The sequence below is a fragment of the Lepidothrix coronata genome, unplaced genomic scaffold (genome assembly GCF_001604755.1).
Source record: "Lepidothrix coronata isolate B3197 unplaced genomic scaffold, Lepidothrix_coronata-1.0 Scaffold99, whole genome shotgun sequence".
NCBI classification, from domain to species: domain Eukaryota; kingdom Metazoa; phylum Chordata; class Aves; order Passeriformes; family Pipridae; genus Lepidothrix; species Lepidothrix coronata.
The window spans coordinates 124,145-151,544 of record NW_016690279.1 but is presented as its reverse complement, the minus strand read 5'-3'; the positions used below and the strand labels follow the sequence as shown (position 1 = coordinate 151,544).

The following is a 27,400-nucleotide window of genomic DNA, read 5'->3' as shown; positions in this document are numbered from 1 at the left end:
TGGCAGCCACAGAATTAGACTCTCACTTCCCCTGTGAAAACATTGCCAAGTTTCTCTTGAATTTTGTTCTACTTTTGTTAAACCCATGCAGTGATTTTTAACTGTAAAATAAGTTTTACTGACTCTTGCCCTCCCAAAGCAGATATCTAAAATAAACCCAGTGATCATTAGCTTGCTATGTTACAGTAACTACTAAAAAACAGGGGAGATATTGGTGTCACCACTGAAGCAGGCAGATCTTGTCATGGAATAAAAGCTCTTGAGGTAGAAAAAACAAAACAGCCCAAAACAAGTGGTGTCAGGGTAAACAGAGGAGGGTGAGAAGTCCCTTTCCTAAGGCCTCTCTTAGCAAATCCAGGAATGCCCGGTGCCACTCTGGAAGTGGGTTCCTCATGCCCTGTGGAGCTCTGTGGATGCCCTGCCAGCTCTGTGGGGCTGCCTGGGTATGAGGGGCTGCCTGGGTATGAGGGGCTGCTGGAGCTCAGCAGCTGGGGAGAAGCATGGCTGAACTGTCCTCTTCTGCCATTTTTTAAAAGAATAAAACAGTTCCATTCGTTCTTTATTTTTCTTTCACTTGTTATTTTACAAAAAGAAGCCTTTTCCTGCTAGGATGTCTTAAAGTAAATGTGTTGTAGGAATTTGTTTTTTTATGGATATGTCTTCATTCACAATCAGTAGATAATTGCATTAAACTGTCTTTACCTGGAGAGGTTTGAAAATCATGTTAAACCCAACAGTCACATAACTGCCCAAATGACAGATCATTTACAGACTGAGATCCTCCCTTTTCCCCCAAACCAAAAGTCCTTTCAGAGGAAAGGTGTTACCACGCACCACCTGTCTCTCCAGCTGTCAAGATCTTGAGTCCATTCATTAACCACAGGCAGCTCTTTAAAATTCTGCCCCGATCGTACATTTTCTGGAGACTATTGAGCTGAGCTGACAAATATCCTCTCTGTGCTGGCTGGGTGATGGGCCCTGCTCTGGGGGAGAAGGCTTTCTGCACCATTTTGGTCACGTTCCTTTAACTGTCCGTGATGGAACCAGCACCTGGCACAGGGCACAGGGCTGGCGTGGGGCCAGCTGTCTGTCACCTCATGGCTGTGTCACCCTGGGCTCTGAGAACCCGCTGGGCAATCCTGGGCAAAGCTGAGTACTGGGTTTGCACTGGTCTGTGCCCAAATACAAAGTTTCAAAGGTCTATTATGTCTGGAGTTTTTTTTAGAAGTGAGTCACAAAAAATTACGGGTAAAAATAGCGGGAAAGTGGATTTTCTTCCCTTTGCTACACTGGTTTTATTTATGGCCCAGTTACAGCATAACAGCTTGCTGAATATCCAGGAGGCCACTGGGCAATCTACAAGAAAATGCAATCCACAAGCAAAGGAGCAAGGGAAGAAGGAAAGCAACTTGCCCTGTGGCACAAATAAAAGTGAACCCCAACAATAGCATGTGCTCAGGGAACACAATAAAGCAAAGGCTGCTTCAGTGGTGATCGCACGCATCCCTAACTGCTGCTCTGGGAGCATCCCGAGGGCACTGCCCACATGGGTGACCCACGCACGTTTACACCCTGCCAGGGGCTCACCCTTGTTCTGCAGAGGAGAAACAGGCATTTATTTAAATCAAAAGTGACTGCAACAATCCAGCACAAACATTCCATTTCAAAGCCATTACTCCCACTCTTCTTCCAGCCCTCCCTGCCAGCAGAAGGCCAGGGAAGGTGCTGCTCATGGCGGGTTTGGGCTGCCATGCCAGGGGCTCTTCCCATCACTGCTGTGGTCAGTGGGCTCCTTGTCCAGGGTTCCCCAACAACAGCCTGGTGCTGGTTCAGTGACTGCGGTGTCCCTGTCCCTGCGCGTGCCCATGTGTCCATGTGTGCCAGGGCACAGTGGGGCAAGGGCCTGTCACAACTGGGGGCAAGTTGCTGATGGAGCCCTGGGACGCAGTGGGCAGCAGCAGCCAGAGCAGGAGCCAGCTAAGCAGAAATATTGGCCTACATTTTTTTCTCTGCCTGGTGGAAGGCATGTGAGTTTCTATGGCAACTTGTGTTTTCTGTTCGTCAGGCCTACTGACTCACTTCTGGGGGAGCCGTGGAGAAAAAAGATTTGTTTTCTTTCCCTGCCAAGTCAAGTGGCTCCTTTCCTGCAGCCCAGAGCTCTCATCTGAGGGCTTCTGGTCGGGATTTGTGGCTGGTGTGGCTTTGCAGCATCAGTTTAGGGCCACAAGACAAGACAGTTGAACGTGACAACATCCTCATCCCCTTGAGGAATCCTTGGCAACGAGTGGAGTTTCTCTGTGTCACAAGAGGCCGCCAGCCCAGCTGACACCCTGGGACGGCCGGGCTGGCGCTGGTGGCAGCACGGGCTGTGCAGGAGGGCAGCATGGGGGCTCCTGGCACAGGCCTGTGCCACAGGGTGGCTGGAGCACACACCCCGGCTGAGCTTGTGAGTGCTGATGGCACAAAATGATCAGAGAGGCCCAAAGCAGCCGTGTCTGAGGGCAGTTTTTGTGGGGGGAATCAGCTGGAGGGGACACAGCTCAGCGGGAGGAGTGGACTCATGTGCAGAGCCCAGAGTCAGGCAGGGCAGAACACATTTGATCCTGAGCACCTTTGTAGTGATCAGCCTATTCTTTTTAATCTACTAGTCCATTTTGACTTATTCGATTGTCAGCCTTGCTTTAACAGCTCTACATCCTTGCAGACCAGTGTCCATTGCTAAAATATTTCATTTATGGTTTCATGGTGGCATCTTGAGCTCCCCGTATCAAACCTTCCATGGGAACAGGGCAGCATGTACAGGCCTTCCATGGTCTCACCTCATCACCCCAGCTTTTCTAATTGGGAAACTTTCCTGGATAAGCAAGCTCGATTTTCCAGCAGAGCTCAGGGATGCTGAGTAACCATTTCTCCTTAAAATGAAGGGGGAGCTTTGTAACCACTTCTCTCAGGCTCCGCTGAAAATTCCAGCTATTATACCCTGGAGAACACTGCAAGCACTCGCACGACCAGCAATTCTTCTGAAGCTTTTTCTTTTGCCTAATCACAAACATATGGTACACTTTAGGGGAGATTATCCTTACATTGTTAGCTTTAAAATGCAGCTTTCTTCCAGCTTTCCAAGGTCACAGCAGCTATCCAGTTAAACGCTAGGGCAGAAATAAAACGTTAACGCAGCATGACCTTGGTCAATCAGTTAATCTTTCTCTACCCTATTTACTCCAGCAATATAAAAATCCATCCCTACACACTGCAGAGTGCTTTGAGATCCTGGGGTGAAAGGTACATCATAAGCCAGAGTATTAATTATTGAAGCCCTGATAGCGTGTGGTGCTGGAGGGAATGCAGATGAATTTACTCTCCGTGTCTGTGTTTGTGCCGCACGTCCGTCGGTCACGGGGCTGCAGCCACCAGTGAGACCCCGGGCCCTGCACCACTGAGAGGTGTGGGAGGGCCCCAGCAGCAACAGTGCTGCTGCTCCAGGGAGTAAGAATGGAATAAAAACCTTTGTCAGCATTTGATGTAGAGCTCCTCATTAGTTAATTAATTAATAAAGGTCAGAGCAGCCAGCTCTGAGGCACAGGGCCCGCTGTCACCCCAGCTTGTCACCCACAGAACGGTGTGTGGGTACGTGTGGTAACGTGAGGGGGCCAAGGCTCCTGCCTCTTGTTCCCTGTTGCTATTCAGTCCTTGAGGTTTGTGGTAAAACCTAATCTGAAATTACTCATAAATGGGTTTTCTGGCTGTTACATTAAGCTGGATTACGTGGCGTAGAGCATTGATTTTTAGATTTGAGAGTGCTGAATAATTTATATGCACATTGCCTTCTAACCCAGACTGTGGCTGTTTGATGGCTCTGGCCCTTCCTAGAGCAGACCCAGACAATGGCAGTGGTAGGATATAGCCAAACTTCCAACTCTCTTACTTTTCAGTGTCTGCTTTAAAAAAAGGGGATTGATTCTAACATTGTTTTGTTATTGAGGTTTTATTTTATAGTGTCCAGTAGTGCTATCCCACTGTAAGCACAAAGCTTTATTGTAGAGCTGCTGTTCCTTAAAACCAGCTTTTGCTATCCTTCCATTTTAACATGACCATATATTATGATATAGAAATGTTCGATACAAGCATGAGTACACAGAGAAAGAAAGGGAAAATTGTCTTTTTATGAACCATGCAGCTGTTTATCATAAATCTAAATAAAACCCTTTTTCAGAACTTTTGTCAAATTGAATTGGCTTGTGCCATCCAAACACCTATTGTCACCCGTGTATTGTAGAATACATTTAAAAATAAAAGAGCATGTTGGCACAGAAGTTATTTAGCTGGTGTTTGCACTGTCCTTGTGCAGATACTCCACCTCTGAAGAGCTTAATACACTCTTGTGTGAATTTAAGTCTTGTTCAGATGTTGATGATAGGTTTGTAATTTCTCTAACAACTTCATTTTATTTTTAATATTCTGCATCTTTACTGACTGTAGCAAACAGAGTGGAATGCGTCAATTTTCCTCTTGAGCTGGGTCAGCTTTGGTTAACTCATCAAAGGCAAGAAACATCTATTAAGTGTTCTTTTGCTGAGTCCTCAATTTGAATGAACTTGCAGGGAGCAGCAAATATTTTTCTCCCATTTTCTGTAGCTCAGTTCCTCAGAGGTCGCAGCTACCCCAGAGAGCAGCCTGACAGCTGAGGAACACTGCTCCAGACAAGTCCAAATGCCACTGTAATTGTAATAGCCCTGTAATAATCTCCCCTAAATACACCAGCCTCCATCCATCAAATGGTTGATCCTCTGTATGAAACCCCTCAGGAACTGGAATCACACCATGCTGGTACCAAACTGCTCCGTGCCTTCATCAAGGCAGTGCATTATCCTCACACAGTCAGGTATTGACCCCATGTCTGAGGCTGATGTTTGCAGAGGGGTTTTTGGCAGGGATTGCTCAGGGCTGGGGATGGATGGCTGCTCGTGGTGCTTTGCACCCTGCCCCCAGCAGCCCTGCTTGCCCTTGGGTGCACAGAGATGGAGACAGGGATCCCGGGCAGGGATGGCAGGGCCAGGCTGCGGCCACAGTTCTGCAGCGCAGGGCCTCGAGCGAGGTCAGCCTCTTCACTGAGGGGAACCACAGGGCATCCTGTCCAGCAGCAGCACCAGCTCTGTGTGTGGGTGTCTAGCTTAGAAAATCCAGGCCTGTTTTACATTGCGCATCCCTCTCCATGGTCCAGGTGGATGAGGTTCACCCATCCAAACTCTCACATCCTTAACTTGGCTGTTTCTCCAGCATGTTCTGTTTTGGTTGGGCTGCGAGTTTAATACCGGCGTTTTGGGAAGGTCCGCAAACACCCCACGCGGTTTGTGCACTCCAGCTGTGCCGCTGCTGCCGGGACTGCTGCGGGATCGCTGCGGGATCGCTGCGGGATCGGGGCCGGGATGCGGCGGCGCGGAGCCCCCTCTGCCGGCGGCTGCCGGACCTGCCGGGCTCGGCGGCCCCGGGGCGAGGGGCGAGGGGCGCCCCCGAACACCGACCCCGGACACAGACCCCGAACACAGACCCCGAGCACCGACCCCAAACACCGACCCCGGACACCGACCCCGAACACCGACCCCGGACACAGACCCCGGACACAGACCCCGAACACAGACCCCGAGCACCGACCCCAAACACCGACCCGCGGGCGGGGGAACAGAGCGATCCCGAGGGTTCGTCTGCGCAGCAGAGCACGCTCGGATCAGAGCGCTCGGCAGCTGTCGTGTCCAGGGTTCATCACTTGGCACGGGTTTTAGTGCAGGTAAAGGGTGACTCGAAGCCACGCAGAGGCCAATCCAGTTCTCCGCGGACAAGACTCGGGTTTCTCTGCGTATTTTGTGGATTAAATTCTCTCGTTCCGAGCAGATGTTTTTTTCACAGACCATCATTTGCAGCAGGCTGGGATGATGTGTTCAGTGTTCATGTCTGGGTCAGCCATTGCTCCAAACCCGGGAGATCTCAGCATGCAGCCTATGGACTTTGGATGGACCTTTCCCTCCCCCTGTTCCTCAGCAGTTCCAGCAGCACGTTCTGCAGTTCACTGCAGTCCATTCCCGTGGCACAGAGGTTCCCTGCACCGTTGCAAACAACACAGGGTCAGGTTCTTACCTGCTGAGAGACCAGCACGGCTGATACCGCCTGGCACTTCCACATGGGCCCCATCCAGAACTCAGACCCGGACCTGAGCACATGCTTGGGTTGCACACGTGAAGACCACAGGATTCAGCAGCGTGCCCTGAAAAGCCAGCCCGAGGTGTGAGCCCCAGGAGCCCAACAAGCGTTTGGGAATCCCAGGAGAGCTCTTCAGTCACGTTCCCTGGGCCCATCTCTCTAAGGCTCGTCTGTAGCAGCATGTGCCCTCCTAGTAGAAATATAATGAATTATGAATTATTGGCATAATAAAAACTGTCCTTATGTCATGCTGAAAGTTACTGGACCAGTACAGGGATTAGTGGGTAAAACCAGGAGGAATCTGGAGAGTTAGAGGCCTTGTGATTCCAGTGTCGGCATTCCCGGCGCTGCCCGAGGGTGGGTGTCAGGTGCTGCTGCAGAGAAATGGGAGTTTTCAGCCATATCAGCACATCTGTGGGACCCATTCATCACACACGTCCTGCTTAACCACTCTCCATGATTAAATATTTACAATAAGAATTTCTTCATCATTAAAACCCTAAATAAAAGGATTACAGAGAAAGTCAGAATAGTTCAGTAGGAAACAGCACTAATTATTTTCACCCTTGTGGGTTTTTCTGCATTCAGTACTTGAATTTCAAAATGAAAATATTGAGATAAACTCCCGCTTTCATGTTAGCACAGTTGGGGGGATTTCTTATTTGGTGTGAAGCTTGAAAAGGGAAAATTAACACTCATTTAATCATTTACATTCAGTCATAATTTAGGCCCTGAGCAACAAAGCATTTAAGCAGGAGATACAAATTTAGGCAGTCACGTATTCCAGCAACGCCAGATGGATTATTCAGTGGCCTGAAATGAAAAGTTGTTTATTCAGAGTAGGGGAAGTGCAAAATTCCCATGTGCTGGAAGCCGAGTCGTGGAGCCCAACTGGGGCAGACGGATACTGGGAGTTTCTGATCCGGGGTACAGAACACAGAGCTCAGTCCCCGCACGGCCGCCAGCGCTGGTGGGGATCCCTGGTTCACAGGGACTTTGTGACCTAAAGGCAGGAAGTGAATGAGAGTCATTTCTGAGCTGGGGAAAAGTCACAGAGATGAATATTGTCAGAAAGCTGAACCCACTGCCGGTCGAGGGCCGCAGAAATCCCGAGGATGGTTGGAGCACGGAGGAGCTGTTTGCTGCACAGCCGGAAAGGAAACAAGCAGGAGAGCAGGAAGGGATTGTCAGGTCTCCAGCACTATTGCAGATATTCTTTCACATCTGCACAGCTGAAGTGGGTTTTGCTTAAACATCCATCATGTCCCTATTATAGGATATGTGTAGGATATTAGGTGATCCTTGGGGCATTGTAAGACAGGGTCATCCTCAAATGGCAATTTTCATCTCCTTTCAAATCTTGTCTGTTTTTTGGGGGGAGAAGGGCAGATATAAGGAAAGATGATGAGTGCCATAACCACTGCTGGTTTTTCCTGCACTGTCTATATATGAATATCATCATCATCATTTTATATAAATAAATCTAAGCCCATTCAAACTTTATAAAATGCCATCAATAACCCTGAAAACAAAGAAAGGTATTTACTGAGTACAACAGCCCAGCTCTGTGACTAAGGTACTATCCAAATTCACTGCTCAGAGTGTTTCAGAGGGATTTCCTTTGGGCTCAACTACAGCCACAAAATAGTAGAGATCAATATCTGTACCATCTGAGTATCATCCAATGCCATCTAAAGGACTGACTAAACAGGAAATAATACACAGATAAGAAGATAAAATGCCCTTGGCATTTCCTCAAAACAGGTAAAAAGACTCACCTCTCAACCTATATATGCTCGTGAGGAGACAAAAGGTATGAATTCTTATAAGTTACATCTAATCTTTAGAAAAGATGAAAAAAACATTAGTCAGGATCTGACTGAAAGTTTTAGAACCACAGATGGAAACTGAAGAGGCTCCTGGCCCCCCAGCACAGTGCTGGACATGGGCAGCTCCAGCAGTGCCACCAGAGTGCCACCTGCAGTGCCATCTGCTCAGGAGCCACAGGAGCCTGCTCTCCCTGGGAAGCGACTCCTGCCTGTGGGTTGTTGTCAGGAGTAGCCCAGGTGAGGAAGAGCAGTGTAACCCTGAGCAGAGTCCCCGAGGCTGGGCGGCCTGAGGGGAAAGACAGCTCTCACTTCAGAGCCAGCCCTTCTGCCCCTCGGTGCCCCCAGCCCCTGAGGGCTGTGTCTGCCAGGGTTGTGGAGGTAGCCCAGTGCCTGCTCTTCCCTCGTGTGGGCTTAACAGGATAGAAATTGGACCTCTTGGTACTTCTGGCACGTATGCAAAGTTTTAAACGCTGTCCCTAAAATGTTCACGAAGTCAACCCAGGCAATCTAAGTGTTCTGGTTTATCGCTGTCCCCAGTAACAGGGTCAAATGATTCAGCAAAAACCTCTCCATGTAATCCTACAGAGGTAGATGAATACACAGTTGATGGATTTTGGATGTGTACCCAAGCTGCTGCATTGGCCAGGTCCAAAAACTTGCAATAAATAAATTTAATCAGGAAATATCAGTCTGATATGAATGTTTAATGGCACTGATTTATACTTTGAGCTGCCAAAGCCAGAAGCCAGCTTAGCAGTTGAGAGCCCACAGAGCTCAAGGTTTCAAAACAAGCAACTCTCCTTGGAGATTAGAGTGTTGCAAAAGATGCAAGCAGGCAGGAAAAGGAATGTTTTGCCTCCTGCTGAAGCGTTAACCCAGTACAGGACTAAGCTATTCAAATGTACCTGAAAACGTTTGTACCCTCCATTAGAGCACTGCCTCTTGTATGGCCCATATACTCCTCTAGTGACTCCTTTTTTCTTTCTGTTGTTTTGTCTCACCCACTAAAACCCGAGAGTCTGTGGTCCCTGCAGGGGCACAGAGCCAGGAGGTCTCTGCTGGGTTGTAATGTCCCGGGCAGGTCCCGTGGTAAGCAGTGCAGTTTGTACAGCAGGTTTGATGGCAGAATAGCAATTCCTTCTTCAGTCTGAGTCCCTCTGGAGAGCACAGTAAGCCCAAGTGGTTTGTAGGATTACACACAGAGAGAGGTGGTTGGAGAAGGAACGAACAGGCTCCCCAGGGCAGTGGTCACAGCACTGACAGAGTTCAAGAAGCATTTGGATGATACTCTCAGGCACTGCAGGGCTAAGGCATGGACTCCATGACCCTTGTGGGTCCCTTCCAGCTCAGGATATTCTGTGGTTCTGTGATTCTGTAGGTCTGTGGTTCTGTGATCAGATAAGCACTGCAAATGTCACTGTACCTGGCTGGAAGGTGATCTCCCCCAGCCACGCATCACATCACCTTGTTGTGGGGATGTCCTGCCTTTTGAAGTGCCAGTTGCCCAGTGTAAGCCCTGCAGAGTGACAGTCCTGCAGCAGGCACAGCACAGCCAGCACAGGGGCTCTGCTGCTGCTCTCCAGCTGTGTTTGCCAGGTGCTGAGCCATCCTTGCCTCCTCTGCTGGGATCAGACAAGCATGATTTTTGGATGTAACATATACACACACACACAACACAACACATGCAAATTATACCTGAACACATCCAGGTTACAAAGGGAAGAACTTGTGAGATGTCAGGTTTGGTCTGCCCCAAAGAGCTGTCTGAGCTCCCTAAGGCCACGTGCATTGTGTGATTCATGGTGCCCACGGTGCTGTTCCACAGGCTGAGCTCAGCACACAGCCCGGGCAGTGCTCCGGGGAACCGGGCTGGCTGGTGGAAGCCATTCCTGGTGCTAAAACTTCTTCATTCATTGCAGGGAGGAATGAGTGAGGTGGTTTGCAGAGAAGATGGATGAGTGGAAAGCAGCTGAGAAATTCCGTGAGAAATGAAGCTCGTCCCTCCATGAGCTACTCCTGCCTGAAGGTACCAGGTGAGTTACTGTGGCCAGGCTTTATCCACATCTACATCTTATCTACCTCTTCTGCTCATGCATGGTGATGGTACCCTCATTATGTGGTGAGGAATTCAGATAACACAGGAATGAGTTCATGGCAAAGCCCAGGAGGAAATGACTCCTTCCATGTGTGGAGGAGGATCTGATGAGTGTGCAGTACGTGAGGCCACCAGCCACACGCTGAGCAAGGACCAGATATCACCCTGACTGGGGAACAGGAGCACTTTAGAGTCAGCCCCAAGCTCCACAAGCCAGTACGGCCCAGCTCATGAGGGTTTGGGTTTGTCACCTTCCAAGGCCATTCCTCAGGGTAGTTTTTGGGTTGTGAATTCCTTAATGTTTTTAAGTAGAAAAAAATTCTCACATGAAAATTGTTTTTTTTCAATCCCATTCCTTCCACGAGAAGAACTGGTTTTTCTAATCAGTTTCTTTCCCTTTACTTCAGTGTCTTGAAGTCAATCAGAGACAGATACTTGGAATGGAAAATTTCTGTGTGGATAATTGAAGTTCAATTTAGTTTTGCACGCTAATGACAAAGGGGCTGTACAAAGGAAAACGTTGCTCAAGTTACGCATAAGTGCTGCACTGGAAGGTGTTTCCAAAGGAGCGGCGCTGACCTTTCCCAACGTGCTCCCTTCTTTCCTCGCCTTTATCCACAGAAAGGGCTTGGCCGTTCCCTCCCGTGCAGCCGCCCCCCAGGTGCGGCACAGGACACGCCAGAGCTCCCAGTCACACGCAGCCACAGCCTGTGACTCGGGGCAGCTCGGGACGGTTCTGCAGGAACGGGACAGAACTCGGGAGCCCTGCGGGGGCAGAGCCGGTCCGAGCCCCTCCCGCGGGGATGCGAGCGCTGTGCCGGGCGGGGCACAGCTCTCGCACGGGCCGCTCCACAAGGGACGGGCGTTTAACGCAGCGCCGTTATTTGTCCCGGCCGGGGGCGCGCGGGGCGGGCGCGGCGGGTGCGGGGCCCGCACGTGCGCGGGGCGGGCGCGGCGGGCGCGGCCCCTTTAAGGCGCGCGGCGGCGCGGGGCGCCCATGTGGAGGGCAGCACGCGTGTTGTGCTGCGCGCCCATTGGCTCGCGCGCGCTGACAGCGCGGCCCGGGCCGCGAGCGCACTGCGGGGGGAGCGCCGCCCGCAAAACGCGGCGCCCGGATCGCGCCGCCGCCGGATCGGGCCGGCGCCCGCCGCGCCCCGCGCCTCGCGTACGCTCCGGGGCCGCCCGGGGCCGCGCCCGCCCCGCGCCGCCGGCGGAGCCGAGGGGCCGCCCCCGCGCGCCCCGGGCTGGGCCGGCCGCCGCGTCGCGGCCCGCCCCGTCCCGTCCGGGCGGCGCCCCGCGCTCCGCTCCACGTCTTGGCGCCGCCCGCCGCGTAGTAGCGGGGCCGCGCCAGCGCCCGCCTGTTGTGTTTCTGTTGCCACCCGCCATCTTGTCGCCAGCGCTGCGGCCGGCGGGGCGAGCCCGGGGCGAGCGGGCGGGGCGGGCCCGCGCTCCGGGCGGCGGCGGCGGCGGTGGCGGCCGGGCCCGCGCCATGAGCATCGAGACGCTGCTGGAGGCGGCGCGGTTCCTGGAGTGGCAAGCGCAGCAGCAGCAGACCGCACGTGGTGAGGGGCCGCCCGCGCGGGGCCGCGCCTGACAGCCCCGGCCGGCCGGGCCGGCACGGGCGCGGGTACCGGGGCGGGGGGACACCGGCGCGGGCTTTGCGCTGCCGGCGGGGCCCGGCCGGGGCGGCGGCGGCGGGGGAAGCCCGGGGCGGGCGGGGCAGTGACAGGGCACGGGGGGCTCGGGGGCGGCGCGGCCCTTCGGGGGCTCCGCGCGGGGGGGCGGCCCCGACCGGCCCCGCTCCCGCCGGGGGCGCCGCCGCCCCCGCCCCGCGCGCTGCGTGTCCCCGGCCGGCGGGGGGGCGGGGCCGTGACGCGCCAGGCCCCGCCCCCCACCACGTGCGCGCGGCCCCGCCCCGCGCCGCCCCCCCGGGGCTGCGGGACCCGCCCGGGACCCCGGGACGGGACGGGGGAACCCCCGCACCGCTCCGTCGGCTCGGCGGTCCCGGGCTCTCCGGGAGCCGCGGCCGTGCCCCGGGGGCCGCCGCCCGCGCGTGGCTGCAGGAGAACAGCCCCGGCCGCGCTCCCGCGGCGGCCCCGGCGCGGGGACTCGGGTGGACCTGCGGGAGCGGCGCTTTGTGCCGCCGCCGCCGCCCATTGTGTCGGTGATGAGTCACGCAGCAGACGGGGGATACGGGGCCGCGCAGGGCCGGCAGGATTCCCGAGCCCGGAACAAACCCCGGGATTTGGGGCCGCGCTCCCCGCCGGGCGGTGACAGCTCTGGCGCTGCCCCCGGCCCGGGACAGCCCCCTCGGCCCTGCCAGCCCCGTGCTGGTACCACCTCCGGGCTCACACCGGGTGGCTGTGCCCGGGGTTCGTGCGCTGCAGGGCCGTGAGTGGTGGCTCCTGCTGCCGGAGAGATTCCCACTGCGATCCGGCTGCCCTGCACTGTGGGAACATCCTGTGAGTGGGTGCACAAGTGAGGGTCTGGGATACAGAGGAGCAGGAGGGACCTGGCTCATCGTGCTGGGCAACCTCTGAGGCAAGAATATTTGCTGAGTGGGACATGGGCGAGGCAACACTCCAAGGAAAAGACATCATGCAGGTTTCCCAGCTCCAGGAGAAGCTCACAGGGATGGGTAAGGATGTGGTGTTACACCAGAGCCTGCTGCAGGCAGGAGCTGCCAGGGTGAGCGTGTGGAGCCTGGCATGGCTCTCTCGGGCACTGCTGGGGGGCACAGGCCCCGTGCCTGCTGCGCAGACGTGTCAGGCCTGAGCCGGCTGCAGGAGTAGCAGCATCAGTGCAAACGTGGCCACATCAGGGAAGTCAGAGCACCAGGAAGATGTGTGGCACGGGAGGGAGGAGCCCGGCGTGTGACCTTTGGGTGGCAGGAAGATGTCAGGGGAGAGCACAAGCAGAGGAGTAGCTGGGAAAGACTGGGAAGCAACGAAGTGTTCAGGGTTGGCTTCCTTCCCTTGCCTTCTTCCTCTCCTGCCCCTTCAAATCTGTGTTCTGAGAAGTGTTATGGTCTGCATTGCACCCCCAGTTACCCTGCAGAACTCCAGGGGTCCAGTCTGGCCTGAAAATCAGTGCATGTTGGGAACAGCATTAAATGATGTAAACCTGAGCTGATCTAAGGTTGCTGGGGGTATCACACCCATAATACCTACACTTTTGGTTTTCCATACCTGGGAATAAAGGTGGGAAATGTCTCCCAATCAGCCAGACACTCATCATCCCATCCTTATGAAAAACAAACTGATAGAAGGAAAACTAGAAAGGCTGTGGAGGAAAGGAGAGCAGAATGTCTCAGGGAGGGAAGGTGGTCAAGGTATGGCAGGTCCCCTCTCTGGGGATCCCTGTCATGTGGAGCACTGCAGGACCTGCTCAGGAAAACATGGGGTGTGAGGCACAGCTCATCCCACCTGCGGGGAGCACCAGGGCCACCTCCAGCCAGACAGAGCTGGTGGAGACTGCTCTGTGCAGTGTGGGACTGAGAGGGAGAGCTTTTGAGGAGAGGAGATGAAGAAGGATTCCTTGAAAGCAAACAGCATTTGGATCTTCACATTCTCCTTGTACTTGGGTCAGGCTGGCAGCTTTCATTGCTGCTTTGTCAATCTTTTTGTGGTTGATGGTTACTGGGGTGCAGCCTGGATCATCTCCAGCTTTGAGGTGCAGCTGGTGGGAGAGCTCAAGCCCTTGCCATGGTAGTGGGGTGCTGGTGCAGCACCATGGGCTGGTTCCCGTGAGCACACACACGTCTGAGTGGTGACGTCCCGTTCCCCGCCCGTCACCGCTGCCTCTGGGCCGTGTCCCGGCAGGGACCAGCGTGGCTTCTCCTGCCCCTTCAGCCTCTTCCACCAGTGGAAAATTAAACCATGTAAGCTTTGCTTTTCTTAATTTATAACCAGAGCAAGTTGTCTCAGCTTTCTGAGGGAGTTATTGCTTCGGGGAACTGTTTGTGACAATGATAGGGTTTTCTGGGGTGAAACCTGTCGCAGACCACCCTGACCCACAGCAGGGAGACCCAGGTGGTTCTTGGTGTGGAGCCCACCCTGTGTCACTGCTCCTGGCCCAGGGAATCCTAGAGCGTGGTTCAAACTGCATTTACAAGATGTTTACCCGAAAGCCTATTGAATATTATGTATTATATGTATAAGTATTTCAGAAAACATCATCTCAAGTTTCTGAAAAAAGCAGAGTTGGGTACATCAGCTTGAGCTGTACCCATGAGAGTGACAGCTCCCAAGGGAATCATGATGTGGGGCCTCAGGGTGAAAGGGACTTGGGTGCCGTGGGGTCCTCGAGCTGAACCACTCGGTGTTGCAGCTGGGTTCAGACCTTGCTGAAACACTTGCTGGAATTGGAAGGATACAGCACAAGTGGTTGGTTGTTGTCTTCCAATAAGCTGGGAGGAAAAATGCAGGTGACAGGCTGGGTTAGGGGGAATGGTTTGCTTTGTAGTGACACAGCTGCCCATATACATCTATAGAATCCTCACCCGACACTTCTACAACATAAACATTGACTGACTTAAAATAGTAGGTTTTGAGGCTCTTTCTCTTGTGTGGTCATTGCACACCCTAGTGTGATCCCGTGTGTGTGCTGGGGTTTGCTGGATGCTTCCTGCTGGGCCTGTGTGATTTGGAGAGTTTCTTACAACTGGACGAATTTTCTGTAGATTTGCAGAGAAATGTAACAGAAATGAAACTGCAGTGGTTTGGCTCCTCACCTGTACTGTGTGTGTGTGCTCAGCAAACCCATTCTCCTACATGGTGACAAATGTTCTGTAAATGATGGTACCAGTAATGTCGTTATTTGGATGTCATTAATTTGTGGGAAACAAACCAACAGCTGTGGGGAGGTGAAGGGAACAGCTGATGTGATGCATTTCTATACTGTGAACACCATGGGGATGCAGACAGTGACACACACTGTGGGGGCCACACACCAGCATTTCTGGTGGGTTTGGGGGTCAGGATGCTGAAGCACTCTTGTCCCCACCTGTGTTCATGCTTCACAATGCTGCTGCTGCTGTTTGCTGTAAGCACGTGGCTCCCAGGCACGTAAACTCATATTTACACAGCACAGACCCACAGCCCCGGGTCCTTCCTCTGTTACGTGCAAGCTCCAGAGACACTGGACTTGAATTACAGGGTGGCTGATTTCTTTGACTTTAGGTTAATCCAAGAATGTTTTGTGATCTAGGAAAAACAAATTTCTTTATAATTGCAAGTAACTAATATTTGTTTTCTTAGGGTTTTTCCCATAGATGCTCATCTGTGAGTGCTCAGCTTGTGCTCGCTGCTCTCCCAGTGCTGCAGTTCCTTCACACCGTTCCTTCCCCGGGCAGAGCGAGCACGGGCAGTGACCCTGCAGCAAGCACAGTTATGGGCTTTTCCTTCTCACAGACTGCCATTTGGGCACTCTTCTTAATTGCCTGGGAGTGATAACAAGGTGTGTGGTGACCAGAAAGGTTTCCTTTGGCTGTGGTGCCGCCTGCCTCATGCTGATGGGTGAGGAAGAGAACCTGCTCACACCCAGCGTCTGTGGTTGGGCACTGGCTCGGTGCTGTGCTCAGTGAGGTCCCCCACTGGTGTCTCTCAACAGGTCTTGTCAATGTGATGTTGGGATGCATCTTTTTGGCTGCTGCTGGTTTCTGTCTCCCCAGGGTGCACGGGGTCCCAAGCGGCTCCAGGGGTATGTGGCCATGTCCTTAGCCACCACTGGCTGCTGCAGGCAGCACACCCACCTGGGTTTCTTTCAGGGGAGGTTAAAGCACCTCCCAACAAGCAGTGTGGAGTTTATCTACTTCTGGACTGCTGCTCTGAGGAAAACAGTGCCAGAGTGACATGCAGACTGAGAATTAGAGTTTAACTTCGGGAAGAGCCTTGCTCTGTGACAGAGCAATGTCTATGATTTTGGGGATGGCAGGGATAACTGCCCTGGTGTAGCCAATTCAGGTGATGGAGGAGACTCCTGTGCATGGGCTTTGATGGGCAGATACCCTTGATTCTTATCTCTTTTTCAAGTATGGAGATAGGATCCTGAAGGGTAATTTGCACACTTCCATGGATTTCCATGTGAAGAGAGCTGGCTAGTGTGAGCAGCCTGTGGAAACAGCCCCTGGCACAGCGCTGGGTTGAAGGTGCAGCAGTGAGCCCTGGTTCTCTTCTCAGGTTTGAGGAGTGTTACCTGGAGCAAACACACTTACCTGACAGCTGGCTGTTAACTGCCAGGTCTGGTTTTGCCATCACTCACTGAAGGCCTTTCACCTGTCTGTGCTCCCTTGCTGGCTGTGTAACACACACACTGTGTTTGCTGGCTGACTCAAAGCCTGCAGAGCACTTGCCAGCAGTGGATGAAGTGGAGTCTTAGAGTTTCTTCTGAGGGCACGTCTGTGGGCTTTTTGGTCTGTTTTAAGAGTATATAGTTTGTTTATAATAGAATTTGTTAAGTCAGCTCACGTTTACTGTTCTTTTCCAACCTGTACCATTAAGGCACATCATTGTTCTCTGTCCCTGCAGTGTGTCCCCCTGTCTCTGGGCCAGAAGCAGGGGCAGCAGTGTCCTCATGTGTGTGGGAGCGAGTGGGCTGGATCCTGCCTGTCATCAGTGAACTGTGCTCTGAACTGTGACACAGAAGCTGTTCAGCTGACAAATACATGCTTATCAGAGCACATTACCTTGTCTCTCTGTCTCTTAAGAATGCCAAGGCGTAGTGGAAAAGCACCGAGGCCCATCTTGTGTAGGACAGCTCACCTGGTTGGCTGCCCAGGGGAGGCTCCTTGGACACTGAAGCAGAGTCAGCACGGGCCCACTCCACCTGTTAGAGCCAGTGCTTTCCTGCACTTCATCCCAAGTCCTGCAGACAGGAGATATGTTGTACCTAACAGGAATTTTGCATCCCTCCAGCCCACCAAAGTGTGGTGCTGCAGCCACGACAGCACGTGACATGCTTGGCCCCTCGGTGACCTGCTGGCCCTGGGGTGTCTGTGTACAGATAAGACTCTCCATGATGGTTTTGGGTTTTTAGCAGTTTTGATCTGGTTTCTTTTCCTTTGTAGTGCAGCTAAATCCTGGCGCTTTATTTCTTTCTTTTGTCCACTAAGGGTTAGTTATAACTAAAATGCAGCTAAAATGATTCTCTGGAGCTGATTCAGGGTTTCAGTTAAGTGCTGGAACAGCATATTAAAGCACAATGTAAATTATCCATAGGAACTGGAAAAGCTGTTAATGTGAGAAACGTCTGCCAGGTATTTATTTGGTTATGGTTGATTCCTCTTTGGGGCTTGGGAGATGAATTACAAGATTTCTTGAGGGTCTTTCCCTGCTGCATTCCAGGAGGTATCAGGCTTGGTTTGGTGTCAGGCTTGAAGTGTCACCAGGTGCCCGGCAGCCAACCTGGCCCTGTGGGCATGGCCTGGAGGGGTTTGGGAAGCAGGACTGTGTGGGGTCTGCCACGTTACTGGTGGGGAAGCAGCGGTGCAAAGGGACACCAAACAGTGAGACTTTAGCAAAGATGGTAGAGAAAAGTGGGGCTTGTGTTGTGCTGTTGTCATCCAGGATTCAGGGGGGCTCAGAGAAAGGGGTCCCAATTTCAAAGGGGTCTCAGTCCTACAGCATGTTCCTGGGCCTGGAAGCACCCGTGGCTGGTTGCTGCAGCCTCTGGTGTCAGCAGCATTCACTATGACTCAGAGCTTGCCTGGCTCAGGCTGAGCTTTGCTGAGCTCCAGTTCTGCTGACTGTTCTTATCTTCCCTTTCCTGGTTCTCCTCTGCAGAGCCAGGGACCTGCAGAAACAGAAACCAACCTTCAGGCTCCAGCCTGCCCTTCCTCTTGGCATGGCTGTCCCCCTCCAGGCTGGCCCTGGGAGGAGGAAATACCTGGAGATTCTTTCTGTCCCCAGCACTTTCCTGGTAGGAACCTGGGGTGACTGCTGCAGGTGACCCTGCTCCAGATCTGTGTCAGTGACACCCAGGCCACTCCTCTCTGGGGATGTAGCTGTTCAGGGTGGGCTGAATAAGCTCCCAGAAGCATTGAATGGTTCAGGAAAACAGTTCAGACCATTCAGAAAATGACACCACAGAACTGGCTCCCTGTTCCAGAGTTAGGGATGTCCATGTGCTGGGGAGGGACCACTGAGCACACACAGAGCACAGAAGTAGGATGACTGGCTATGCAAAGGCACACACCCCTGATAAATTCTGAGCACTGATAGTGTCCCTAGTGAAAAATAGGAGCATTAAAAGGGCACTGACATTCCTTAAGGCCTGCTCCTCCAGCACTGCCCCAGGAGGCTCAGGCTGTGCCCTGGGGCGTGGGGCACGTGTGGCTGTGCCCCACACTGCTCTCTGTGTCTGCAGCCCTGGCTGTGACAGGTGGGTGGTGTTTCCAGGGCAGGCAAAAGGGAGGAGATATATTTAAACGCAGCAGATTATTAGGTAACAAAGTTAAGAGTGCCTTGGTAATGTGTATTCCTGGACCATCAGGGCCTTAAAATAGCACCAGGCCACCGGTCAGAAGTGCTGACCCTGTTTCTGTGTCCTCCTAGGACAGGATTTGCTGTTCTGTCCCATGGCTGCTGGTGTTGCTGTCGCTGTCTGGGTGGCATGGCCAGGGAACTGAAGTCCCTGCTCTCAGCACGAGGGCATGATGGCAGACAGAGTGGTGTGGGCAGGGTGGGATTCCTGGTCCCTTCGTACCTGGCCTGTGGTTCAGACCCCTGCAGGGTTCTCAGAGCTGGTTCGCTCACTTGGTTTGTCTCATCCTCATTCCCCTTGATAAGAGTGTCAAGAATGAGTGGAAATCATGCGTAATTTTGGGGTGCACCTTTGGGTTCAGCTGTCCTCGTAACCCAGGGGGATGCTCTGAGCCTTGGCTTCTTTCTGTGTCCGGGCCTGCAGGAGTTGCTGTGCTGAGTGCGCTGCACGGGAAGGAATGAACCTCACATGTGTCTGAGCACACGGTGTGCTGGTCACTCATCCCTGACATGTACCTGTGACTGAACGTGGGTGAACTTCCTTCATATGGGAAAACATAGAGCTTGAGGGGGTTTCCTTCAAAGGGTGTCTTTGGTTTGTATGCAAGGTGTGAGTACAAAGTGAGCAGGAGACAGGATTTTATCACCCAATAGAAGGGTTTCTATCCTAAGAGGTGACTCAGGGACCCTCCAGTCCTCTTGCTGGGGAGGGGTTGGCAGTGTGGATCTTTTCTGCCTGTGGATGAGTCAGACACAAAAGGACAGGGGCTCACTGGTGTCAGATTTTGGCTAAAAAAAATCCTTGAAATAAACTCTTTAGCTCAAGGGAGCTCAAGATTTGCAACACCAAAGGCCTTGCTGGCAGCATGTCAGCAGCCCGAGGGCTGCACCTGCTTCCAGAGACATTTACATAAATATATCTGATCAGTAAGGCGTGCTTTAACCTTGCCTCCCTGTTCTCCTGCATCCCCGAGGAAGGGATGCTGCCGTTGTAGGAGTTTTGTGCCCACTCCTGCTCCCGCCTGGCAGCGCTGCCAGCGCAGCCCTTGGCTCTCCTGGCTGGATCCTCTGCTCTGCTGTGGCAGCGTCACCTCCAGCCGCCAGTGCAGCCCAGGCAGGTCCCACTCCCCTCGCCAGATCCCGCCAGGGCTTCCCATTAATGGACTCCCTTGCTGCTCCCTTCTCTCCGTCCCAGTGCAGTTTGAAGTCTGGGTAGAAGTTGTGTGGTCTGCGGTCCAGCGTGTGCCCGGAGCGCTGGTGCCACTCAGTCCCCGCCGCTCTCCCCGTGCCCAGCCGGGTGCCCGGAGCTGCCCCGGAGCTGCAGCGTGGCCGGACACGCGCAGGGAACACCGTGAGTCAGCAGCTCCCCAGGGTTGGGTTTCCTCGTGTGCCCTGTGCCAGGGCCGGCGCGTTGGCTCTGGCTGCGAACCAGCAGCAAAGTGGAGCAAAAGATCTGCAGACAAAGGGCTTTTCTGTATTGGTTATTAATGTTGTTCATTTGAGCCACTCAGAAATTGTAGGTAGTTAAGATGTGTGTTTACATCAGGAGATTCCTGCTGGGGTTTTTGCCACTCTGCACTGTTTTGCTTCTTCCTTTAAGGAAATATTGATAATTATTCTGAAATATTTTGAGAAAATACAGAGCAATGCTGCTTTCAGCCTCAGCTGCTGCTTAAACATCCTGCCTCCTCTTTTGGAGTCAGTCAGATCTTTTGCTCACTTACCTCTACTTGTGCTGCAGGAGTTGAATTAAAACTTTGGATTTGAGTCTCGGGCAACCCTGGGAGCAGTGGTGTATGGATGTGAAATCCTTCCTGATCATGGAGTTTCATGGGTGCCTTTCCAAGTGCTGTGGGGTCAAGGACTGGGGCTGCAGCCCTGGTGCTGGAGCTCAGTCCAGGGGTGGTTTCTCCCCATGTGGTTGCTGGACAGTGTTTACCCAGTCAGATGGGTGCCTGACCCTGCTCATGGGCTCCTGAGGTGAGCGGGGTGTGTTTGGGCTGTTGCTGCAACTGAACTTCAGGAAATCACGTCGACTGAATCTGGGGCAGTGTCACTGTGCAGTTACACGTACCAAAGGGCATTCAGAATCAGGAATAAGAGTTTTGTTCCCTTTATTCTCTCTGTAGCTTTTGCACTAGCACCCCTCAAAATTAAAAGGCAGGTAAGAAATTATCCCAGCAGTGGCAGGGCCCCTCAGGCGTGGTGAGGGCTGGGCAGCTCTGTGCCTGGGGGGGCCCTTTTCCCCTTGTTCTGCTTGTTGTGTTCAGTGCAGCTTCTTCTTGAAGATCACTGCGAGGTTGAACATAACCTGGTAATTCCAGGTTGCAGGATACACTCTCTTCTATCAAATTTCCTAAATATACACCCCAGCTTCAGTGTTTCAGTTGAGCCCAAGCTTCTCCTGGGAACAGGCTCTGTTAGGATGTTTCTTGGAGCTTCCTCTTGATACTGGCAACTATATGAGAGGACACCCAACCGTATGATCCTTCCTTGATGAAGTAAGGGTTTATTTTCCAAATATTTGTGTATTACTTTGAAGAGGTTGGTGCAGCACTTGTAGTTGCGGCTGTCAGGAGCAGGATCTGCTGAGCCTCATGGACAGTGGGTTTGGAGATATTTGATTAAGGCCGTGTGATGTCTAGATGCCAGGGCCACTGGCGCCACAGGACTTGTATAAATAAATTTTCCTTGTGCCATGTTCACGCAATTAAAGCCGGAGCCCCGGATCGCATTTGATGAGGTTTATTTTGCTAGTCAGGCCACACAGATTTCATTTACTTTGTATGGTGTTATAAAAACATATAGGAACGTACACACATCAAAGCCAAGTTTAGGAGCTTGAATAAAAGCCACAGCAGTAAAAGAGGTGCCCTGGCGGGTTTGTATCAGTGCAGTGTCCATTGAGCTGGGATTTACTCAGGGTAGTACAAAGCATGGGGTATTTTAATTTAAGGAGCCTGCCTTGTGTTGGTTCAAGGCTGCAGCTGGGGAAGGTCAGGGAAGCACCAGTGCTCACTGTGAGTGTTTCTCTTTCAGAGGAGAATGAGAAGCATGAGAAGCTCCGCCTGGAGAGGGAGCAGGAGCAGAAGAAGGCCAGCAAGGCCAGTGTGCCGCGGGCCAACAGTGCCCTCTCCCCGGAGGAGCCCCGAAGCGAACTGCTGGTGCCCGTCTCCCCCCCGGCCCCGGTGCCCCCGCCGCCCCCGCCCCTGGCAGCCCCCATCTCAGTCATTCCCATCCCTGTTGTCACCAGTTCCCCCCAGCAAGCGGCCCAAACCGCCCTGTCCCCGCCGCTCGTGCAACGCCACCAGCCCCTCGTAAGCACTCCCAGTGTCCCCAAGGAATCCTCGTCGGTGGCTCCGGTGATCCAGAGGCCGCCGGGCCCACACCTGCCGGATGGGAAAGCTGCCACCCCGCCGTCGGGCAGCCCCAAGCAGCTCCAGCATTACCCGGCGCCGGTCCTGGCCATCTCCCAGCACCACGTGGTCCCACAGCCCATCCAGCCCCTGCAGCACCCGGCAGCGCCCGCGCCCCTCGGCGCCCTGAAGCTGGCCCCGGCAGACGACCTGAAACCCATCGAGCTCAAGAAGAGAATTGGAGGGTGAGTGCACTGTGTGTGTGGAGGTGTCCAGCAGGGACCAGGCAAAGATGATACCAAAACCTGCATCACTCTGGGGCAGCTCCTGCTTGTGCAAACCGTTGTCAGATCAGAAATACCGAGACCTGTGGATATTTGATGTCCGTTTGGATTGCTGAGAGCAGGGTTTTTCAACTTGATGGGATTTTATTTTCCTCCCTGACTCCACACTGTAATATTCTGTACCAGGACTTTTTTTTCCAAGCCAGAACGGTGTTAGGAAGCAAGTCCCAGCCCTGCCTGTCTGATCTCAGGTGGCATCTGGTGTTATGTTTGACAAAAGATCTCTGCTTGTACTGGTCAGGGAAATCACATGGCACTGCTGCTTGCAGGAGCTTTGTCGAAAACTGGGATGTGATCTGGGAGATGTCATTCCCAGGACAGGGATCATCTTAGCTGCTGTTTCAGTTTCTCAGTGCTGTAAGTGCTGAGAGCCTCCTGCTCACCCAGAATCCTGCAGCTGGAAGGGGCTGAAGGCTGTTTAATCTGCCCTCACCCTCAGACAGGACTTGTGGCTCTGATGTTGTTCCAGGGTAATGTTTATCTGACTTGTTCCTAAGGACTTTGGCTGGTGGCGACTCTGCCTTCTCCATAGGTGGCTGTTTCCAGACCACAGCATCCCAATACCGTCTGGTATTACTGCTTATGGAATGGGAGAACAAACCATTCCCTTCTTTGCAGCAGTTTTACCTGTTTCCCTTGGCCCTTTAGTTTTCCTGCAGGATAAGTGACCTGGATCTGTTCAGTCTTCCCTCCTGGGCTGTGCTGCCTGGGCCTGGGACTGTTCTGCAGCAGGGGGGTGACTCCTGGCAGTGGTGTTGGAGATGGTGTGCAAGTCCCAGGGGGGCTGGAGGAGATGTAACGTGTAGTGGACAGAAAAAGGGTTCACTGTGTCCGTTGGGATATAGAGATCCCAAAATGCATAGAAGGAAACAATGTAAGTAATGCAGATAAGAGTTTGTGAAGATAAAGGCTTTGGTAAAACGCCAGTGAGATTTCTCTGTGGAAAACTGGGATCTTGAGAGCCTGTGTGTAAAACACACAGCTGTGGGAAAGGTCCATCAGCCTATGCTTTGATCAAGCAACGCTGTCACTGCCCTTGTGTGGGTTCAGATGGCTGTGGAGCCAGTTTCTGCTGGCACGGGGGTACCAGGGCAGAATGAGTCTGAGGGGGGTGGCTGCAGGTGCACCCACAAACTGCTCCTGTGCCATCACACTGAGCTTTGCTTCTGGGAGGCTGGGAGGGCTGTGCTCCCAGTGTGGAGCCCAGCTCACCACTGTGTCCCCCTAGAACTACTCCATTAGACATAAGCACAGAAAAGGTGTCTTTTTCAGCCTGTAAATGTTTCATGGGAAAATGCTGACAAATGTTTGTTTTCAAATACCTGACAGTTTATTGATTATGATTATCTCAATGTCCTGTATTTTCAGATAAAGGCAAATAATTACTTTGCACAGTGTATTGAAAATACTTGAAATCTACACGTCTACTAATGTACCTAGACACCACTGTAGCTGAAAAACTGAGAACATTTATTTGTTTAGCTTTTCCTAAAAACACTCCTCTGATTTGGAGGGTGGGGATGAACTCAAACCCCAAAACCAGAAGCTCACTCTGGTTCTTCCTTGAGTGGTGACTGGAGGATTCCTGGATTGCTTCATTCCATGTTTATCCTCAGCTTTGTTTCAGGCACAGTAAAAACCTGAAGCAGTTGGAAGTGTTTGCCCAGTATTGTACATTTGAATTTAAAACTGCATAAACCTTGTCCCACTGGAGCGTAGGTGTAGGTTACACCTGTTTGTACCTTGTGTGCATTATATGCACAATGTGTCCATCTAATGCACGTGTAAAGTATGTAGTTTATCTTGAAACAGCATAGGCAGAAATATATATGTGCCTAATGTTACACCAGTGATATCTGAACACCTCTGTTGCTTTTGAATCTTGACCTGTATCTCCTTGGCACACACACACTGCTGCAAGCACAGGTGCAATGCAGGAGTTTTCAACCTGACACAGCTGATCTTTGTTCTGTTTGGGTTACAGGGTTGGGACCAGGGAAGTACATAATAAATTGGAGAAGAACAGGTGCGTAGAAAGCCAGGGGTTTGGTTTTTTTAATTGTAATTCACGTTCTTTTTTTGGCCTATAGTCTGTCAATATTTGTTTGGCTTTGGCGGGGTTTTGTTTGTTGTTTGCTTGTTTTTAAACAAAGAACCTGAACAAAATTCTTAGTGGCTTTTACTGAATCTTGCAGCATTGCTTTGCTTTCTTTCAGCTCAGTTCTGCATTTCTGGCTTCCCAGTATGTTCTGTTTAACTGCACCACTGCGTCCCATCGCCCTGCAAAGCCCTCATCCCGCAAAGCAAACCCCCGTGTGCATAACAGTGTGACTCCTTTAAAGCAGTGAACCAAAATCAGGGGTCAGTGCACAGTGTGAATACAAGAGAAAAACCAGTTCCTGACCCAAAACTCTTACAAGCCTGACTAGCTAAATCAGAAATACGGTGACAGTGGAAGCACAGGGAGATGAGATGTTTCATTTAAGGCTGCACAGTGTTCCTAACAAAGCTGGAATAGAATCCAGGCACACAGCCCTGTGGTGTCTGTGCTGGGCTGGGCTGGGGGTCTGCTATGCACAGGTGTAGGTGCTTTGCTGGATTAAGGCCCCAGTTAAGCTCTCCCCTATGTGGAATTGGTTTCTGGTATGTGTCCCACGAGCTGACGACCCACCTGTGTTTTCTTTAGACGTGCACATTTGAAAGAGTGCTTTGAGACTTTAAAGCGCAACATCCCCAACGTAGATGACAAGAAGACCTCAAACCTCAGTGTCCTCAGGAGTGCCTTGCGATACATCCAGGTATGTGCAGTGCTCGGGGGCTCGGGCTGGGCTGGGCAGGGGCTGCAGCTCACCTGGGAGTGCAAAGGAAAACAGGAGAGACAGTCCCCTTCCTCCTCCTCCTCCCACAGGATGTGGTCATTTATAAACTCCAGGTTTCCAGAGCATTTGGATCTTTTAGGAACACTTGCTTCATGCAGTCTCCTTATTCTAGAAGTTCCAAATTAACCACAAAACATCCTTACCAGCAGTGGGGACACAGGGAGCAGATATTCAGATGATCGTAGAGATCCAGGCTGAGTGAACTTCAGCTGCTACTTTTGGATTCAGATGAATTTTAATCTGTATGATTTGGGGAGGTTTTCTGTTTGCTTAACTGAAACAGTTGGATTTCCGTGAAGGTTTGGTATGTCTCGAATATTTGATGAGATGGATATGGGAGTACAGGCCATTTGCTTGGAAGCAGGGAAGGCCTGGAATTTGGGGTTGCAGCATGAAGCTGCAGGTGGGTAGGGTACCAGGAATGAGTCTGGGGGAAAGCACAGGTAAAATTCAGTTGTGTTTGCAGCTGGAGAGAAGTTAGTGTTTGTGTTTGCTTGTTTAATGTTTGTGAAAGTGGTTAATGGTAGCACAAAAGAAACTGTAGATGTCCTCTGTGAGTGTGAGTGAAATTAATAGCATGTAATGCAATTAAAATTTATCCGGAAACTGGAAGAGTTGCTGCGTTTATGGTGCAAATGAAGAGAGCCAGTACACCTCGTACTTTCTAACTAGAATAAAGGATGCTGAGGACTGATCACAATGGGCTTTTCCACAATAAAATGTCATCTCTTCCTCACTTTCTTCCCGTTTTCCTTAGTCCCTCTCACACATCATTTCCCTCTGGTGTTCAGAAGTGCTGGACATTGATTACTTGCTTCAGCTTCACTTTGGAGAGTCAGTAATGTCTCAGAGTGAGATCAGCTCAGCCCTTCTCGTTAGTCTTCATCAGCCACTTCCCTCAGAGAGCCTTTGGTTGGGGCAAATTCTGATGTACCTATCCACTGTTTGTGTTGCTCAAAAAGGTATTTTTGGGGGCGTGGTTGTATTGCAGCCTAATGGGCATTGGAGAAGATCTGAGCCTTTCTTTGGATTTGGGCCAGCTGATGTTTGTGGGGATGAGCCTCCATCAGCAGTAAGGGAGCAGAGTGATCCCATCACTGCTCTCCACAGTCAGGGTGTCAGGAGCCGTGTCTGGTGTCGTGGCTGACACCCTGGGAACGCTGATGCACGTGCAGACTTCTCTGTGAAGAGACTCTGCTCTGGCAGTGTTTTTACTCTGTGCTTTTGGGAAGCACCTTAAAATTCTGTTTGAGACTGTCAGTGGAGATGGCTGGTCCTACCTCTCCCTCCTCCCTGGGTCCCTTGTGCAGTGTTTGAGTCTCTGGTGTGGTGCAGTTCTGTGCTGCCTGCGGGCATATGGACCAACAGCTCTGTAAATCGCTGGGAGTGAAACCCTCATCATGTCCTGTTCAGGGGTGTAAGGTGCTTTTTGATGGTCCAGAAGGCATTCACAGATTCAGAACCATGTTTTGTCTCCTGTAAGTTTCTGCTCAGGTCTGTTTCAGTGCCGCCTTTGAATTGTTTTTCCCAGCATGGATCCCTTCTGGGAATCAGGATGGCTGGGATCGGGTCTGTCGACCTGGCTGCTCTGGTGTGATTTCTCCCATGCTGTTGTGTGTGCCCACCATCTGGGACTGATGGAGGTCTTGGGGTGGTGTAATTGCAATGTGTTTAATCAGTCAGTGGAGTGAAAATGCAGAGGTTGGGAGGGCTTATGCTCAGTATTCCCTCCTGGTGTGGGACTGTCTCGCCAGCGGGGGCTGTGTCTGCACGGCTCTGCTTTACCAGCTCTGCTGCCTGTGCACCACAGATGTTGTAGCTTGCAGGAGGAGCCTCTGCGGTGACGAGTCTGGGGTGTGCAGCACTGGGACAGGGCTGACGGTCTGGGTGTCCGTAGGTCAGTGTGGCAGCGCTGGGCTGGCGGCGGGAGGAGTGGTCGGTCAGCCAGCCTGCCTCGTGGTGTGTGGAGGAGAAGGTCACAGTGACCTCAGGCCTGTCCCAGCCACTCTCCCTCCCCAGTGGCCAGTGCTCCTGTGCCAGTGTCCACCTCCACGTGTGCAGGGAGCACATGGCGAGTGCCAGCCCTGGCTGGCGTGGTGGGGCTGCCCGTGGGCGGGCACTGACCCGGCACTGGCGGCTGGCCCGCTGCCCTGGGCAGTGACACGGCCTGGCTGTGACGTTGTGCAACTGCTGCATCACCTCCTCCTCCTCTTGCTGGGCAG

General features: G+C 52.5%; 1 protein-coding gene across 2 annotated transcripts in view; it reads left to right on the top strand.

The window, feature by feature from the left end:
• Window positions 1-9,768: 9,768 nt before the first annotated feature.
• The window catches only part of MNT (MAX network transcriptional repressor), a 34,367-nt gene continuing 16,735 nt past the window's right edge, over window positions 9,769-27,400 (top strand). The window contains exons 1-4 of one of the 2 annotated variants that reach the window (XM_017822668.1): window positions 9,769-10,057; window positions 21,639-22,200; window positions 24,284-24,325; window positions 24,986-25,097. In XM_017822668.1, the coding sequence (XP_017678157.1) occupies window positions 9,979-10,057; window positions 21,639-22,200; window positions 24,284-24,325; window positions 24,986-25,097 (795 nt within the window). In that variant the 5' untranslated portion in view covers window positions 9,769-9,978. Of the gene's footprint in view, window positions 10,058-11,608; window positions 11,682-21,638; window positions 22,201-24,283; window positions 24,326-24,985; window positions 25,098-27,400 lie in introns of those variants that run through there. The other variant, XM_017822669.1, reaches the window with a different exon arrangement.